The 14318-nt window shown below is 46.0% G+C and overlaps 1 protein-coding gene across 2 annotated transcripts in view; it reads right to left on the bottom strand.

The window, feature by feature from the left end:
* ITGAL (integrin subunit alpha L) overlaps nt 1–14318 on the bottom strand; it is a 42853-nt gene that overhangs the window by 14916 nt on the left and 13619 nt on the right. For both annotated transcript variants that reach the window (XM_053363460.1, XM_053363459.1), the window contains exons 3-15: nt 13585–13679; nt 12933–12997; nt 12122–12236; nt 11060–11190; nt 10458–10603; nt 9076–9220; nt 8473–8623; nt 7317–7384; nt 4542–4674; nt 3082–3230; nt 1754–1891; nt 1441–1644; nt 463–593 (exon numbers count right to left, since the gene is read on the bottom strand). In XM_053363460.1, the coding sequence (XP_053219435.1) occupies nt 463–593; nt 1441–1644; nt 1754–1891; nt 3082–3230; nt 4542–4674; nt 7317–7384; nt 8473–8623; nt 9076–9220; nt 10458–10603; nt 11060–11190; nt 12122–12236; nt 12933–12997; nt 13585–13679 (1671 nt within the window). The remainder of the gene's footprint in view (nt 1–462; nt 594–1440; nt 1645–1753; nt 1892–3081; nt 3231–4541; nt 4675–7316; nt 7385–8472; nt 8624–9075; nt 9221–10457; nt 10604–11059; nt 11191–12121; nt 12237–12932; nt 12998–13584; nt 13680–14318) is intronic.

Below are 14318 nucleotides of genomic sequence, written 5' to 3'. Positions count from 1 at the left end.
GGGGCCCCCAAGGTGAGGACAGTCATTAGATTTGGAGCAAGGGGTCACCAGCATGCTGATGATGAACCCCCGCCAGCTCTGCAACATCTGAATCAGGGTAGATGGTGCATGTCCTAAACTGGTACCTGGATGGGGGTAAATAAACTGCAAATGAATTCAATGGGGACTGAGCCCTATTTTCCTCATAGAGCAACAATTCCCAGAGTGGTTTTAACAATCAATTCCTCTTCCAAGGGAACTCTGATAATTGTAGCTTTGTGAGGGGAATAGGAGTCTCCTAACAAATCTCAGAACCCTTAACAAACTACATTTCCCAGGCTTCTCTGGCTCTGACATGGTGTTAGATTGAAGGCAACAGGTTGCCTCTGACAGAAAATGAAAAAGCTGAACTGATTACTGATTGGACTCCTCAGCTGCTCTCTGGGAGAGCGCAAGAGTCTTGGTTCTCGCAGAGCCACTCACCGAAGCACCACAACCTTCCCCAGAGCTCCCACTGCAATGTCGGTGAGGCCATCTCCATTGAGGTCTCTCTTTCCATGGATAGACTGTCCAAAGAAGACCAAGCCAGGAGAAATTCTGGCTCCTGAAATTCTCTGTGGGAGAGAAATGCTACTGGCTAGAATGATGCAAAGTGGCAATGTGACCATTCAGGAGGACAAACAGATCAAATACAAGCCAAAAGAAACTTAATGACTGGTGCTAATTTGTATGAGTTTTTGGCGTCAGCTAAAGCAGGGCTGGGAGAACTTGGACCTCCCACACCCTGCACAGCTGATGTTTGACAGTTCAATAACCTGGCATTGCAATATGTCAAATGACATACAGTGGTACCTCGGGTTACATACGCTTCAGGTTACAGACACCGCTAACCCAGAAATAGCACCTCGGGTTAAGAACTTTGCTTCAGGATGAGAACAGAAATCTGCTCCAGCAGCACAGTGGCAGCGGGAGGCCCCATTAGCTAAAGTGGTGCTTCAGGTTAAGAACAGTTTCAGGTTATGAACAGACCTCCAGAACGAATAAAGTACTTAACCTGAGGTATCACTGTACTGTGATCAACAGGTGGGCAAACTCAAAGAGGCTCCCCAACCCCGATCTTGAGTGCAGCAGGCTTCCCTACCCTAACTCTGAAGGCTCCCAAGATTCCGCACTCTTTCCCCTCCCAATTAAAACCAAGGACACACATTGCCGTTGTGTGCGCGCGCACACACCCTCCCCCCAAAGTTTATTTTTAGAACATGAACCTTTAAGAATTACCCCACCTCCATGGTTCTGTGCGAGTCCCTGTTCTGAGCAAGAGCATGTAGTGAAAGTAGGAGGAAGGCTCCTTGGTAGGTAGAAGAGCATTTCATTACTAACATTCCTTCATTTCCTGTGGCGGTTCTCTCACCCTCACGGCACATGGGCATGCCAGTTAGTGCTGTAGCCCTATATTGTTACCTGGCTGTACTGCATCTGCAGGGTCTTCTCGTGTCCATTGTAGATGTAGACAGCTCCTCTCTCTTCATCTTCCGAGGGGGCTCCGACGGCCACATCCATCAGTCCATCCCCACTGATATCTGACAGGTCTGTGATGGCAGCTCCAAACCTGCCCAAGGGGTATCCTGGATCCCCAGTCAGCTCCCCCTGGTGAACAAGTGTACCCTGGAAAGAGAGGTGCCCTTGAAAGGCTGCTGTCTTTCAAAACCACTGATTCTGTGAGACAACGCAGGATTCCTGCACAGGTGCACAGGACACACACAGCTCTGCTCACCTGCTTCCAGGTGTACACGTAAACCCGGCCCCCTCTCATCTCTGTGAAATACTGAGGGGCTCCAACAAGGAGGAGGTCTGTTTCCTTATCGCCATCTACGTCCACAGAGCAGAGCACTGCCCCAAAATATGATCCGATCTGCAAAAGAAATATTTAAACAGCCAGGGTGAAAGGGGTGGCCCTTGCACAAAGGTTGCCTCAAGATGTGCTTTATAATACTTAAGATTTATACAGCCCGCTCAAAGCACTTTATTTGCATTATCTAGCTGCAATCCTTTCAACAACCCTGTAAGGGAAGTCAGTATTATCATCCTCAAACATACACACATATTGCACATCAGGGGCCTCAGAGCCTGAGCCTGAGCGCTGCTTGCCTAAGCCAACTAGTGACCTTGGTGGCTCTCCCCATATGACCCAACCCAGACCATGTGATCATCACCTGAGGCCCTTCTGTGTTTGTGTCCTCCACGAGAGGTCTGGAGGGTGGCAACATGAGACTGGGCCTTTTCTGCAGCAGCACCCTATTTGTAGATTGCTCTCCCCAGGGATGTTCGTCTGGCACCTTCATTATACATCTTAAGATGTTCCTCTTCAACCAGGCGTATGGTTGATTAATATTCTACAGGCTTTTAATTGTGTTCGTGGGAGGGGGAGGAGTTATTATTTTGTTTTGTTTAAACTATTTATTTTGTGCATTTATCCTATATTTTTATCCTGTGAACTGCCCTAAGATCTTTGGATGAAGGGCAGCATAAATTTCATTTTTATAACAACAACAACAGAAATGCACTTGCTGCCACTTAGCTGACATACAAGGGACAAGGCGCTGCTATTTGGTGTACAAAGCCCTATGCAGCTTGGAACCAAAATATTATTGGAACTAAAATATTCTCTCCCCCCCCCCCAATTTCCAATCATTGTGTATTGCAGGATGGGGTATCCTGCAAATACCATTCAGCCTTTAGTGTGGCAGCTGCTACCCTTTGGCTCTTGCTGCCGCTGGGGCTGTGAACACACTACTGGCTTAAAACATAACCAAGTTGTTCTTTTTCTCAATTCAGGCTGAGGTTGTTATGGGAATTATGCATTGAAATGTATTATTTCATAAGAAACAACAAGATAGATGGCTAACGCATGTACCAGTATACCAGTGGTAGAAGCACAAGGGGCGCAGGGTGTGTGTACGCAGCCTCACCAGCTCTGCAAAATGAGGGGACTCTTTTGGTCCTACTGGGGGGGGGCATAATCATCCTTTTGTCTCATTCCTGGCATCAAAGTTGACCAGAATGTCCAGACCCTCCCAGCTCTAGGAGCCCTGTTTTCTTCACCTGCTGCCCTGGAATGTCCTGCTTTAATGTCCAATTGGTTGTGCTGGAGTTGACTTCAAATATGAGGACTCTTCCCACATGTTGATATCGAGGGGCACCAGCAGCATAGAGCTCTCTCTGTTGATGCTGTAGAAATTTCAGTGCATACCCTGAAAAGAAAAGAAAAGAAAAGAACCATCAGGTGGAGATACCAAAAGAAAAGAAGGTGTAGACTAGGGGCATTTCTACACAACACACACTTTGCCCTGTGTTTTGCAACACAGAGATTTAGAAACTTGCTAAGAGCTCTCAGAAACTTAAGTTCAGAGTAAGCCCAGCATCTCTAACCACCCCAGCTCTGGATGGTCAAGTCTTGCTTTCAACGTGCAAAAAAGCAATGAAGCTTTCTCCCCTATCAGATCCATGAATCTTGTGGAAGATGGGAGAAAGTGAGCTTCTTTAGGCCCCCTGTGATCAGTGGGGGCCAAGAGCCTCAGAGGAAAAGGAACTTGTTGTCAAAAGGCACTTCCCCCCCAGCTGAGGCCAAAAGGTGCTCAAAGTCTGTCCCACCCACCCCACTTCCTCACAACAAAACAATTATGTATTCCTTCCTCCCTTCCTCCTCCATTTGCCCAAGATCCCCTTGGCTTTTCGTTAATTTGAGATTAACCCTTAGGTATGGTAAAAGCCCGAGGCATCCTACTATTATAAGTTGGGGTGGGGTGGGGTCAGTCTGCGGCAATTTCAGTGGGAGAGTTACTGCTGTGAGCCCCTCCACCCTTCCTTCAAGTTGTATATACATGTAAATAAAGTCATATATCTTAAAGACACCACAGTCTCTACTGACCTTCATTCCAAGGAGACCAAACCCTGGGTAAATTCTGGTAACCTCTGGAGTCTCTCACTGCTTGGCGATTGGGGTGGTGCGTAACACTGCACAGGCGTGCTAGTTACGCTGTCACTGTTGTAACTGCATTTCGCGTTTCTGGTCTTAATTGATAATTTTATAAATACCAAAACCCACAATTGTCTACAACAGGGAGGGGAAATCTCTGGCCCCCACAGACTTAATTAGGCCTGGCAGGAGCCCTAATTTGGCCCGTGCGGCAGTTCCCACACCCCAACCCCTGCTCTCCTGCCCTGCTCCATCACATGTGATATCAGCCGGGAGGCAGGTGAAGGCGTGGCCTTCACTTTCATGTGTGTTTCAATAAGAAATGCACTTAGAAGGCACTGCTAGAAGGTTGGTGGCCTTCTCTTTCCCCCACCGCTGGACTACCTTGGAGGAAGGTCAGGTTGGCTGCCAACTCTATGTAGGAAAAATAACTGTCCATAGGAAAGATAGCTATATACAGCCCTGTTCAGATAAACAAACAAAAAACTCCACACAACACATATGTGCTCCGTACTGAAAAATAAAGGCCCAGTTAATGGGGGAGATGGTGCAGAGGCCCAGAGAAAGGAAGGCCTTCTCTACTCACCCAAGTAGGCGCCTTCCATCTCCTTCCTGACTGAGGGAGTCGTGATGAACTTTTCACCGGCCAAACCCTTCTGCTGTTCTAGCAGGCCCCCTGCCCAGTTGTCAGCACCCACAGCACCCAAGACCACCCGGCCCTGCCATAGGGGAGAGAAAAAGGAAGAAAGAAACAATTTCAAAATCAATGCTTAGGAGACACATTTTCAGCAACACTTCTAAGCAGAGATTTTTTATCCCATTCATCATCCGTACTGGATTTAGCATATGCTGCTGTTTTTAATTATTAATATATAAGAAACTGTTTTATTTTATGCTTTTTAACATATTGCAAAATGGCTTTGAGATGCTTTGCAGGAAGCCATTCAGAAATGGAAATGGAAATAAATAACGGCACCGGACTGTTGTGTATTGAGTCAAAGGATTTTATATCTGTATTATTATTGTCTGTATTTGCATTAGGGTAAAGTAACTGCCTTTTGGTTCCAGAGGGTACAGCTACTATTGGTTCATTTAAGCTGCTGTATTTGGATCCTCTGTCTTATTGGTTTCCTCCAAAAGGCAGGACTGTGATTGCCTGATATTGTTCCCTCCAAAATGTATCCTTTCTAGCTAGTTCCCTGTCCCTATAAATGTAGCTCTCCCCTCCTCAGTTCTAAGTCTTGTTTGCTTTAATAAAGAAGTGTTACTACAGAACTGTCTCCAGCATATTACCGTATTTTTCGCTCCATAGGACGCTCCTGACCAAAAGACGCACCAAGTTTTTAGAGCAGGAAAACAAGGGGGGGGGGAATCTGACTCAAATGTTGTACTAAACTATTTAAAACAGCAAAGTGTGTGGCTCCTGTCCACTTTGCTGCTTTAAAGCGAGCCACGGTATATACTGATGAGAATGGAAAAAGGACACATTCCATTATAATGAAGCTGTTTTCATTATCACTGGGAAGTCAGTATTGGCAGCAGTCACAAAAACTAAAATTTGAGCATTTTACTGTTATTAATCAAGAATATTAATAGTCAGGGAGAGAAACCAGGGCTGTGCAAATGAGAAGTGCTTGGAGTATGGAGGAACAGCAAAGAGATCAAATGATTGTGCTCCAGTTCCTAAATCTCTGAAGTTTTCTCAAAACAGGCATGGTTGTTTTGAAAGAAAGATTCAAAATGGAGTGACTGAGCAAAGAACAGAGGAGGAAAAGAGGACAGATAAATAGCTTCCATTCAATACCAAGAGAACACAATGTTTTTGGTTTAGTATAGGTGGACTGTACTTTTAAGATTTGTATAATGAATTATAGAGTTGGAGTGGAATATCAGAGCCTCTTTTCAGCAGTAAAGATTAGCTACTAGGAACATGGTCCACACACACACAGGATGTCTGGTTATAGCTGTGCAGTTTAAACTGTTCCTGAACCAGATACCTGCTCAGTTTTAGCTGAAATTACTATTACTGGTTTGTGGAGATGCTTTGCATGTATTTATGACTATTTCCGCAAAACTGCTACTTGAAGAAATCCCCAAACTTACTATTTTTAAACTTCAAATGGAGCTCAGAATCCAGTTAGGCAATCCTTTGCAGTTGAATTAGGAGGCACTGAGAGACAGCAATTTGCTGCTCCCCACCCCCACCCTCCACCCCAGGAGCACACAGCCTTCCCTCTGCTTGCAAACCTTGCCGGGACTTCAGGGGAAAGCAAAGGCTGTAGGCAGAGGAGTGTGGCTCCCCACCCCCAAAAAGCACCCCAGCAGCACACAGTCTTCCCTCTGCTTGCAAACCTTGCAAACCTTGTCGGGACTTCAGGGAAAGCAAAGTCTGTAGGCAGAGCAGTGTGGCTCCCCACCCCCCCACCCCCAAAAAGCACCCCAGCAGCACACAGCCTTCCCTCTGCTTGCAAACCTTGTCGGGACTTCAGGGAAAGCAAAGTCTGTAGGCAGAGCAGTGTGGCTCCCCACCCCCCACCCCCAAAAAGCACCCCAGCAGCACACAGCCTTCCCTCTGCTTGCAAACCTTGTCGGGACTTCAGGGGAAAGCAAAGTCTGTAGGCAGAGCAGTGTGGCTCCCCACCCCCCACCTCCAAAAAGCACCCCAGCAGCACACAGCCTTCCCTCTGCTTGCAAACCTTGTCGGGACTTCAGGGGAAAGCAAAGTCTGTAGGCAGAGCAGTGTGGCTCCCCACCCCCCACCTCCAAAAAGCACCCCAGCAGCACACAGCCTTCCCTCTGCTTGCAAACCTTGCAAACCTTGTCCGGGCTTCAGGGGAAAGCAGAGACTGCTGGCAGAGCCGCGTGGCTCCTCCCCCCACCCCCAAAGAGCAGCCCGGGAGCGCACAGCCTTCCCGCTGCTTGCAAACATTGCCGGGGCTTCAGGGGAAAGCGGAGGCTGCCGGCAGAGCACCGTGGCTCCTCCCCCCACCCCCAAAGAGCAGCCCAGGAGCACAGGACAACAGCGATTTGGCTCCAGGGACCACACATTCGCTCCATAAGACGCACAGACTTTTCCCCTTACTTTTTAGGAGGGAAAAAGTGCGTCCTATGGAGCGAAAAATACGGTATGTCAAGAGAGCTGAAATCACAAACCCCACGTCACAACACGGACATTACCCTGCAGGCTGCAATCCCTACATGCGTTTGCCAGGGAGTGATCTCCCAATGAGCTCAGTAGGACCTACTGCTGAGCAGGTACCTACAAAAAGATTTCTTTTAATTTATTTGTTCCAGAAGTTTTCGCTCCGCTTTTCAAAGCAGATTGCACCAAGAGGCATTGTGTTTCACAGTTCTGGCTCACCTGGGATATGTCAGCACTGAGTCCACTCGATGACAACTCCAGGTGGAATGAGCCAGTATCACTGGTACCTGTAATGTACACAGATTGGGTGGGGTAGGTGGGGGAGAGAGAGAGATGTATTTGTATAAACCTCCCACCGCAGATGGGGCTGAGATTCAGCTGCTTCAACTGAGGTTCTGCAAACAATTCTGCTTTTCCCATTCTTTCTAAGAACAGGTTTTTCCTTTCCCTCCCTGCTTCCCCCCATAAAACCCAGTCTTTAGTGCTAAATCAGTACAAACAGCAATCTGCCAAAAAACCCACCAATGGCCACTTGTTCCAATTCAGCACTAGACTGTGGGTTTTCCTTGGGGAAAGTGGCAGGGTAAATGGAAGTGTGGATGAGCCCTGAGAAAGTACAACTATGGAGTACAGGAAACAGAGTGGTGGAATTGTGAACAAGTGACCGAATTTAGTAGATAATGACTGAACTTTACCACCACTGCATGCAGATGGTGAGTGTGGCCCTCTGAGCATGGTCAGAGTACACTCACCTCACTGCCAGGTTACCCCAGCAAGTGCGCAAGCAAAATGAGTGAACAGGGTGGCTTCCAGTTCAGAAGGTCCATCTGTCTTTTGGACAGGTTGGTGGCCTGCAACCTCACTTCCCAAAATTAATCTCTGCCACCAGGTGATGCCCACAGGATCTTTTCCACAGATATGCCCATATGGTTCATGGGACCACCTGAACCAATCCCGTAGGGTTTTTGCTGGACAGCTGTACCACAGGGGGCGGCCCCAAGAGACAGCGCCAGGTTTACATACAAGCAAAGTAAATTACAGTTCAGGGTCTCAGATATGTGGCCTCCAAATACCAAAAGAAAAAACAAAATAATCTGCATCTCAAGTTGTACATAATTGGTTAAAAATAAAAGAACAAAACCCATTTCATTTTGGTAATGTTATAGAGCCTTTTAAACATGATACAGGGCTGCAGCGTGTCTTAATCTGGTCTTGCCGACAAAAGTTCCAGATTGACCAGTACTTTGCTGGTGAGCTTTGGGTGCTTGTTAAGATATTGTTTTGAAAGACAGGGTTCCCTACCATTCCCTTTTCTCCATCCCATCCAACCCAACCCAACCAAACCAGTGACTAATCCATGAACCCAAATAAATACCTTCAATCGCATAGATCTTAGACTGGAGGTCGTTGAAACTGCCTCTGAGCTCCTCAAAAGTGGCCAGCACCTTCACAAACTGGTCTGTGGGTTCTGAGGCAATTTCCCGGAGCTTATCCTGAGCTTCTTCGGTGTTAAAATAATGCCCAATCTGGAGAGACAAGGAAGGACCAGATGAGGCAGGCTAAGGTAGGACTTGGCAGTGGGGTGTCTATACAGGTGTCCGCCCCACCCCCCACTTACGCGTGATTGACTCGCATGTGGCCGCATACACGTGCAGCGCTAGGAATTAAATAATTCAATTCAAATGCGGAAATGGCGGGAATGTGATGGAGAGTCCTTGTGACTGGTGAGGAGACCCTCCCTGGAGCCTGAACAGGATGTCAGTGAGGGCGGAGGAAGCCCCAAATAGACTGGAGGCACAGCAAGGCTCTGTTTGCACTGCACAGCCTCCCCACCTAACAGCTGATGTGTGAGGTAGCGCAGCCGCCACAGCCGCTTTCCTGCACCTCCTCCAGCCTCCTGCCGGCTGTTTTCTGTTTGGGCCTTGGAGAACTTAAGCACTATCCCGCAAGGCTGAGACACAACTCCTAGGTACTTTACCCCAATGGCAAGGCGCAAGATGCCTTTTTTCTTGGCAGAGGCTATGACCCCATTGTCACTATCTGAGGCAACTCCATCGGTGATTATGATTATCACTTTGTTAGATCCTTTCCGCATGCCGCGCTCGGGAATGAAAACTTGATCCCTGCCATCAGTAAACAAGGGAATAGTTATTTTCTGGACCAAGACAAATCCTTTGAAAACATGGATTCCCAAACTGTGGTCTGTAAGGTTCACCCAGGTGGTCCATGGCATGTCCACATTAAGTATTCATATTGATTTTTAACTGAGTTGTTGTTGCTGCTTTTATTTATCATATAAGGAATTTTTACTGATTTTCAACAAAGTATAAGCAAAACACAGAGTTCCCCCTGCTTCCCTCCAACTCCCTCCAGAACAGAAGATTAATTTCTCAAATTTTGCCACAAGCTTTCTTGTGGGTGCCAGTCATCAGAATATTCATTTGAGTGTCTTATAAGGCTCCTTTTATTTCTCACGCTGCACTGTATTGTACTACAATTTGAATCTTATGGAATCAGAATGCAGGATAAGGTGGGCATATTGGGTGACTTACACCCAGGCCTCTTTTTATAAAAGTCAAAAGTGGTCCCCACCCTCCAAACCCAAGACAGTGTTCTGAGAACACACTGTAAACACCAAGAACATAAAACAGGGATAAGCCCTGAGAATGCAAATAGACAGAATTTAAAATATTTGTTTAGTTTAAAATTTCCCTTAATGATTAGCACTACTATAAGTCAGGACTCTCCTGAGTTTTGTTTTGTTTTTTTGCCGCTAGTGCAAATAAAGCTACCCTAGAGCTGAACGACTTAATCCAGCAGCCATCTTGTCTTATAATCCTATGGCTGTCCTTGTAAGGAGGCCTGAAGGGGAAGAATACACTTAATCCTTGGTGAATTATATAAAGGACAGTATAAAATATAGTGCACGGCATCTTCTGCTGGGCCTGTTCTGCATTTGCAAAAATGTTCCTTTACTTGCCTACTATAAAGTCTACCAGTCAAATATTCAATAGACATGGTCTGAAATCTAAGATGGGTAAAAGCATGCCCTGCAGCAGGAATAAGGTCGGTTCCTGTATGCATTTTATGTTTATGGCTACAAAGAACAATAAAATCTGAACCTGAAACTTCCTATAGTTAGTGGCGGCACTTCTCTGCTACTGCTATGCCTTATGATGGTACTCTACAACCGATGGTATCTGCTCACTGTCATGATAGATTTGGGGGGCTATGCTCCAAGACAGGTTCTTAGTTTATGTATCTCTGACACATAATCCCACGATCTGTTAGAGCCCACTCCCTCCTTCCCAAAAGGCCCCATTCCCGACTTTGCCACCCACTGAAAGCAATGCTACTCACACCACACATCTGATGGCCTTGAAAGTGTTCGTAATGCTTTTCATATGTGTCACTCCTTTCAAGAGTGCTCGAGGGTTGGGATTTCTTGTATAATCATTGAAATCAAACTCAATTTTGGGTGAGCTCGAAAACTGCACAGCAGCAAACTGGAAGGGGAGAGCAGAAAGAGTGCATCATTGTGGCAAAACAGTAACGCAAAACAAGCTAACCCTTTTTGCCCAGGCTGAAGGATGAAAGTGTACTACTAAGGACCACAGACATCGACCTGGTTCACAAGTAACACTAAACCATGGTTAGCTTAAGACAGCCTTTCTCAACCTGTGGGTCCCTAGATATTGTTGAATTACAACTCCCATCACCCCTAGCTAGCAAGCCCAGAGCTCAGGGATGATGGGAGTTGTAGTCCAATAACATCTGGGGACCCACAGGTTGAGAACCACTGGCTTAAGACATTGCTTGTTTAACAAACCACAAATTAATTGTGAGTTGTCCCACAGTCGATCAAACAAAACTATGGCTCACTTCTCCAAAGTTTGCTTTGTTTTTCCAGCTGCTCAAAGCCCTGGGCTGTGACCCTCTAGTGTCCGACAAGTATATCTTACATGTACAGTGCTGTTGTGTAGTCCGTCCATCACACCAATCATAAATTCCGTAATGTTGCTGAAATCCCTATTTTTCATGCTTTCTGACCCGTCAAAGAGAAACACCAGGTCCACATTCCCTTTCAAGCACTCTGTGGGACGAATGGGGAGATTGGTTATAGTCTAGATGTAAATATGAGCAGGGAAGGAATGGTTTATTAAACTATGGGAACTGCCAACTTTGAGTAAAATTACCTGGATGCTTTGGGTTCAACCAGAGAAAAAGAAAATAAATTGATTTCAAGCAAGAATGGGCAATGTTTAAAGAACTACTGTTCCAAAGTTGGTTGGTTGCAATTTTATAATATATGAATTTGATTCTTCATAAACAGAATATTATAAATATATAAATAAAATGACCCGGTTAATACCTTCTCCTTATTAGCTATATTAAATACATGAAGTAAGTTCGTTTTCCTTTTTCTCTCTATTGTTTATGCATTGGTACTCCGGAATTATAGTATTTAAAATTTACTCATAACCTCATGGTATTTGTAAAGAGTGTAATTGTTTGTTTGTTTGTGTCCATTTCAATACTTGCATTTTCAATGTATTGGGCTATGCATATCTATATACAAGCAAACAACCAAGCAAATAAACAAGAGGGAAGTTGCAAATAAGTGTTGGGACTCTGGCTTGCCTGGCAAGAGAACTGGCAATTGGGTGAGGAGATTTCCTGGGTCCAAACAGGAATACTGTATTAAGAAACAAGAAACTGTTTCTTAACAGTCCATCAAGGAAAGGCTAGGAAGAGGTTGAGGTATTGTTTCACCTTTTAACCTAGCTCTTCTCTGGAAGGAACTTTGCAAGTTGCATTCCTAAGAAACAGTGCTCCCATTAAAGATGGAACCAATGACTGAAGAACTAAAGATGGAACTATTTTATTTAAAAATAAAATAATAGAAGCTTCTTCCGAGTTTCCAACCTTTGCTTAACCTGAGAATTTTCTGGGTGAAGGTTTCATAGGCTGCACCCTCCCCCACTGTGAGATCTGCTCAGGGTGAAGGGACATTTTCTCCTTACTTTGGTATCCGGTCTTTATGCTCTCTGGGTTGCGCAGTTTGGCATCAAACAAATAGCAGATCCCGCTCAGGTAAAGATTTTTGTCACAATGCTCTGCGAGTCCCGGCCCACATGCCTGCAGGGGAGGAAGTTTCAAGTAACGGGTGAAAAATAAATATTAAAAAGAGTAAGCGATTAGATGGCATTAGATAGGGACAAGGAAAGTTCTGGAACAAGGGAAGTCCACAGCCGGATGAATAGAGAAGGGGGGTTCTGGAACTCTCCGGAAGTAACCGAACAGAGCAGAACTCTGTGGCTACCAAAGATAAATAGCGCAACCAAAAGTGAAGGGGTTTCCCAGGTGAAAGATTATGGACAGCAGAGCTGAAGTCTGAGCTGATTCCCAGAGTAATTCTCCTACACAGGATTTAAGTGACACAAACAGGAGTTGCATAAAAGCACTTCCAATTGCAATTTGGAGTTTGCGCCTAAGGCACCAAAATGTCTCTGGGGGCAACCCTGGTCTCCTTTGGGAGGGAAGTAAATTTAATAAACAGTAAGGATTCTTGAGACTCTCATCATAAGAGTCAAATGAATCTTGGAAACACAGGGCTGTACTCAACTAAAATTTTTCCTCAGAGCAGGCTCACTACAATGAATTGTCATGACTAGCTTGGGTCGATTAATTTTAACGGGCCATGACTAGCTTGGGTCAATTAATTTTAAAGGGCCGACTCTGAATAAAAGTGAGTTGAATACGACCCAAAGACTCTGTGTCCAGTTTATGTTGCTCAAATTCACCCCCCTCCAAGCAATTCCAGCCCAGACTCACAATCATCTTCGACCCTCGAACATCACTTGCCAGGGTCATGCCAAGGTGGGACACCCCAGAGCCCCCTGCAAAGAGACATCGAGGTCAGATGGATCTGTGCCAAATGAGACACACTCAATGTAGACCCTGCAGGCCTGTAGCCATTCCCCCTAATCATAGATAGCTGCACAGGCCTAAAAGCCAGTCAGGCCCCACCACACCAAGGCAAAATGGCCGCCATTTGAACAGGCCACCAGGGACAGTTAGGGAATCTCCCTAGAACCACCTCTGACATGGAGATTCTGGAGCGCTTCCTCAATTCTTGTGGCATAATTCTTGTCAAGTTGTGGAAGCTCACTGAGGACTATCTATTCGGGGTCTGCAACAATGGTGGGGAAACCTCATGGTTGGGTGCCAAATGTAGCCCCCCAAGCTACTCTTTCTGACCCTCAGGAACACTCCCCTCAGGCCACAACCGCTCCTCAGGCACACCTCCTACTGGCCCTGCTCCACATCCGACTTGAGCTTTTTTGCCTGGCTGGAATAATGCCCTTCAACTCTGACCTGGCCTCATGCTTGCCTGTATGGTGGATCAAGAGAGGAGGTAAAATGCACATTAATCACTCTGGAAAGTTGCCTAAATGAGCCTGCATCCTAGTGTCCCACAACTCACCGTCAAGCGGGACGTTTTCACATGTGTCGCTCTGCATGTTACACTGGTATACTTTGCCTGTGGAGTTCTGCTCGCCGGGGGCTCCCACAATGATCCTGACAACAATTAATAGCACGTGTTATGTAAATATTTAAGCTTTAAGCTGCAGTTCCCAAAGTATGCCTTTAACAGCATAATGACAGGCAGAAATCAGGCAGACAAACTGGGTTTTTTTCTGAAGTGGCAATGAAACAATGCAGGGAAGCTGCACCTTCTGAATTTCTGCCTGCCGCACAGCTCTTAGGGAGGTTCCTATCCATTAAAAAAGGGACCAGCCCTTCCCTTCCCTCCCCTCCTCTTCTCTCCCACCCCCTGCTACAACTTTTCATTCTCACTTCTTGAAAACACTGTGCAAAAGATAACACAAAGTTCAAAAAAAGGGGAACAGGTTGGGAGTGCCCCCTCTCAAAAAAAACCCCAATGAAACCAAACAGGGTGTGAACTTTCCACTCAGTCACAGAATATAAATCCGGAATAGTGAAAGTCGAAGTCACGTGTATGGGATTCCTCTTTTCCCAGGCAAAAATGTTGTAGTGTGCTTTGTGCCGTGCTGTCAGTGGGGGTTTCTCACTTTGGGCAACTAAGGCACCACCCTAGATGAATCCTGTGCCCCCTTGGTCCTCCACAATGCTTCCACGTTCAGTTGCAGAGAGTGGAGGCTTCACTCTCCAGCTTTTCCCCATAAATATTCTCAA

Source organism: Podarcis raffonei, chromosome 13, assembly GCF_027172205.1.
Source record: "Podarcis raffonei isolate rPodRaf1 chromosome 13, rPodRaf1.pri, whole genome shotgun sequence".
Taxonomy (NCBI): Eukaryota; Metazoa; Chordata; class Lepidosauria; order Squamata; family Lacertidae; genus Podarcis; species Podarcis raffonei.
This window is presented reverse-complemented; position numbering and strand designations above follow the sequence as displayed.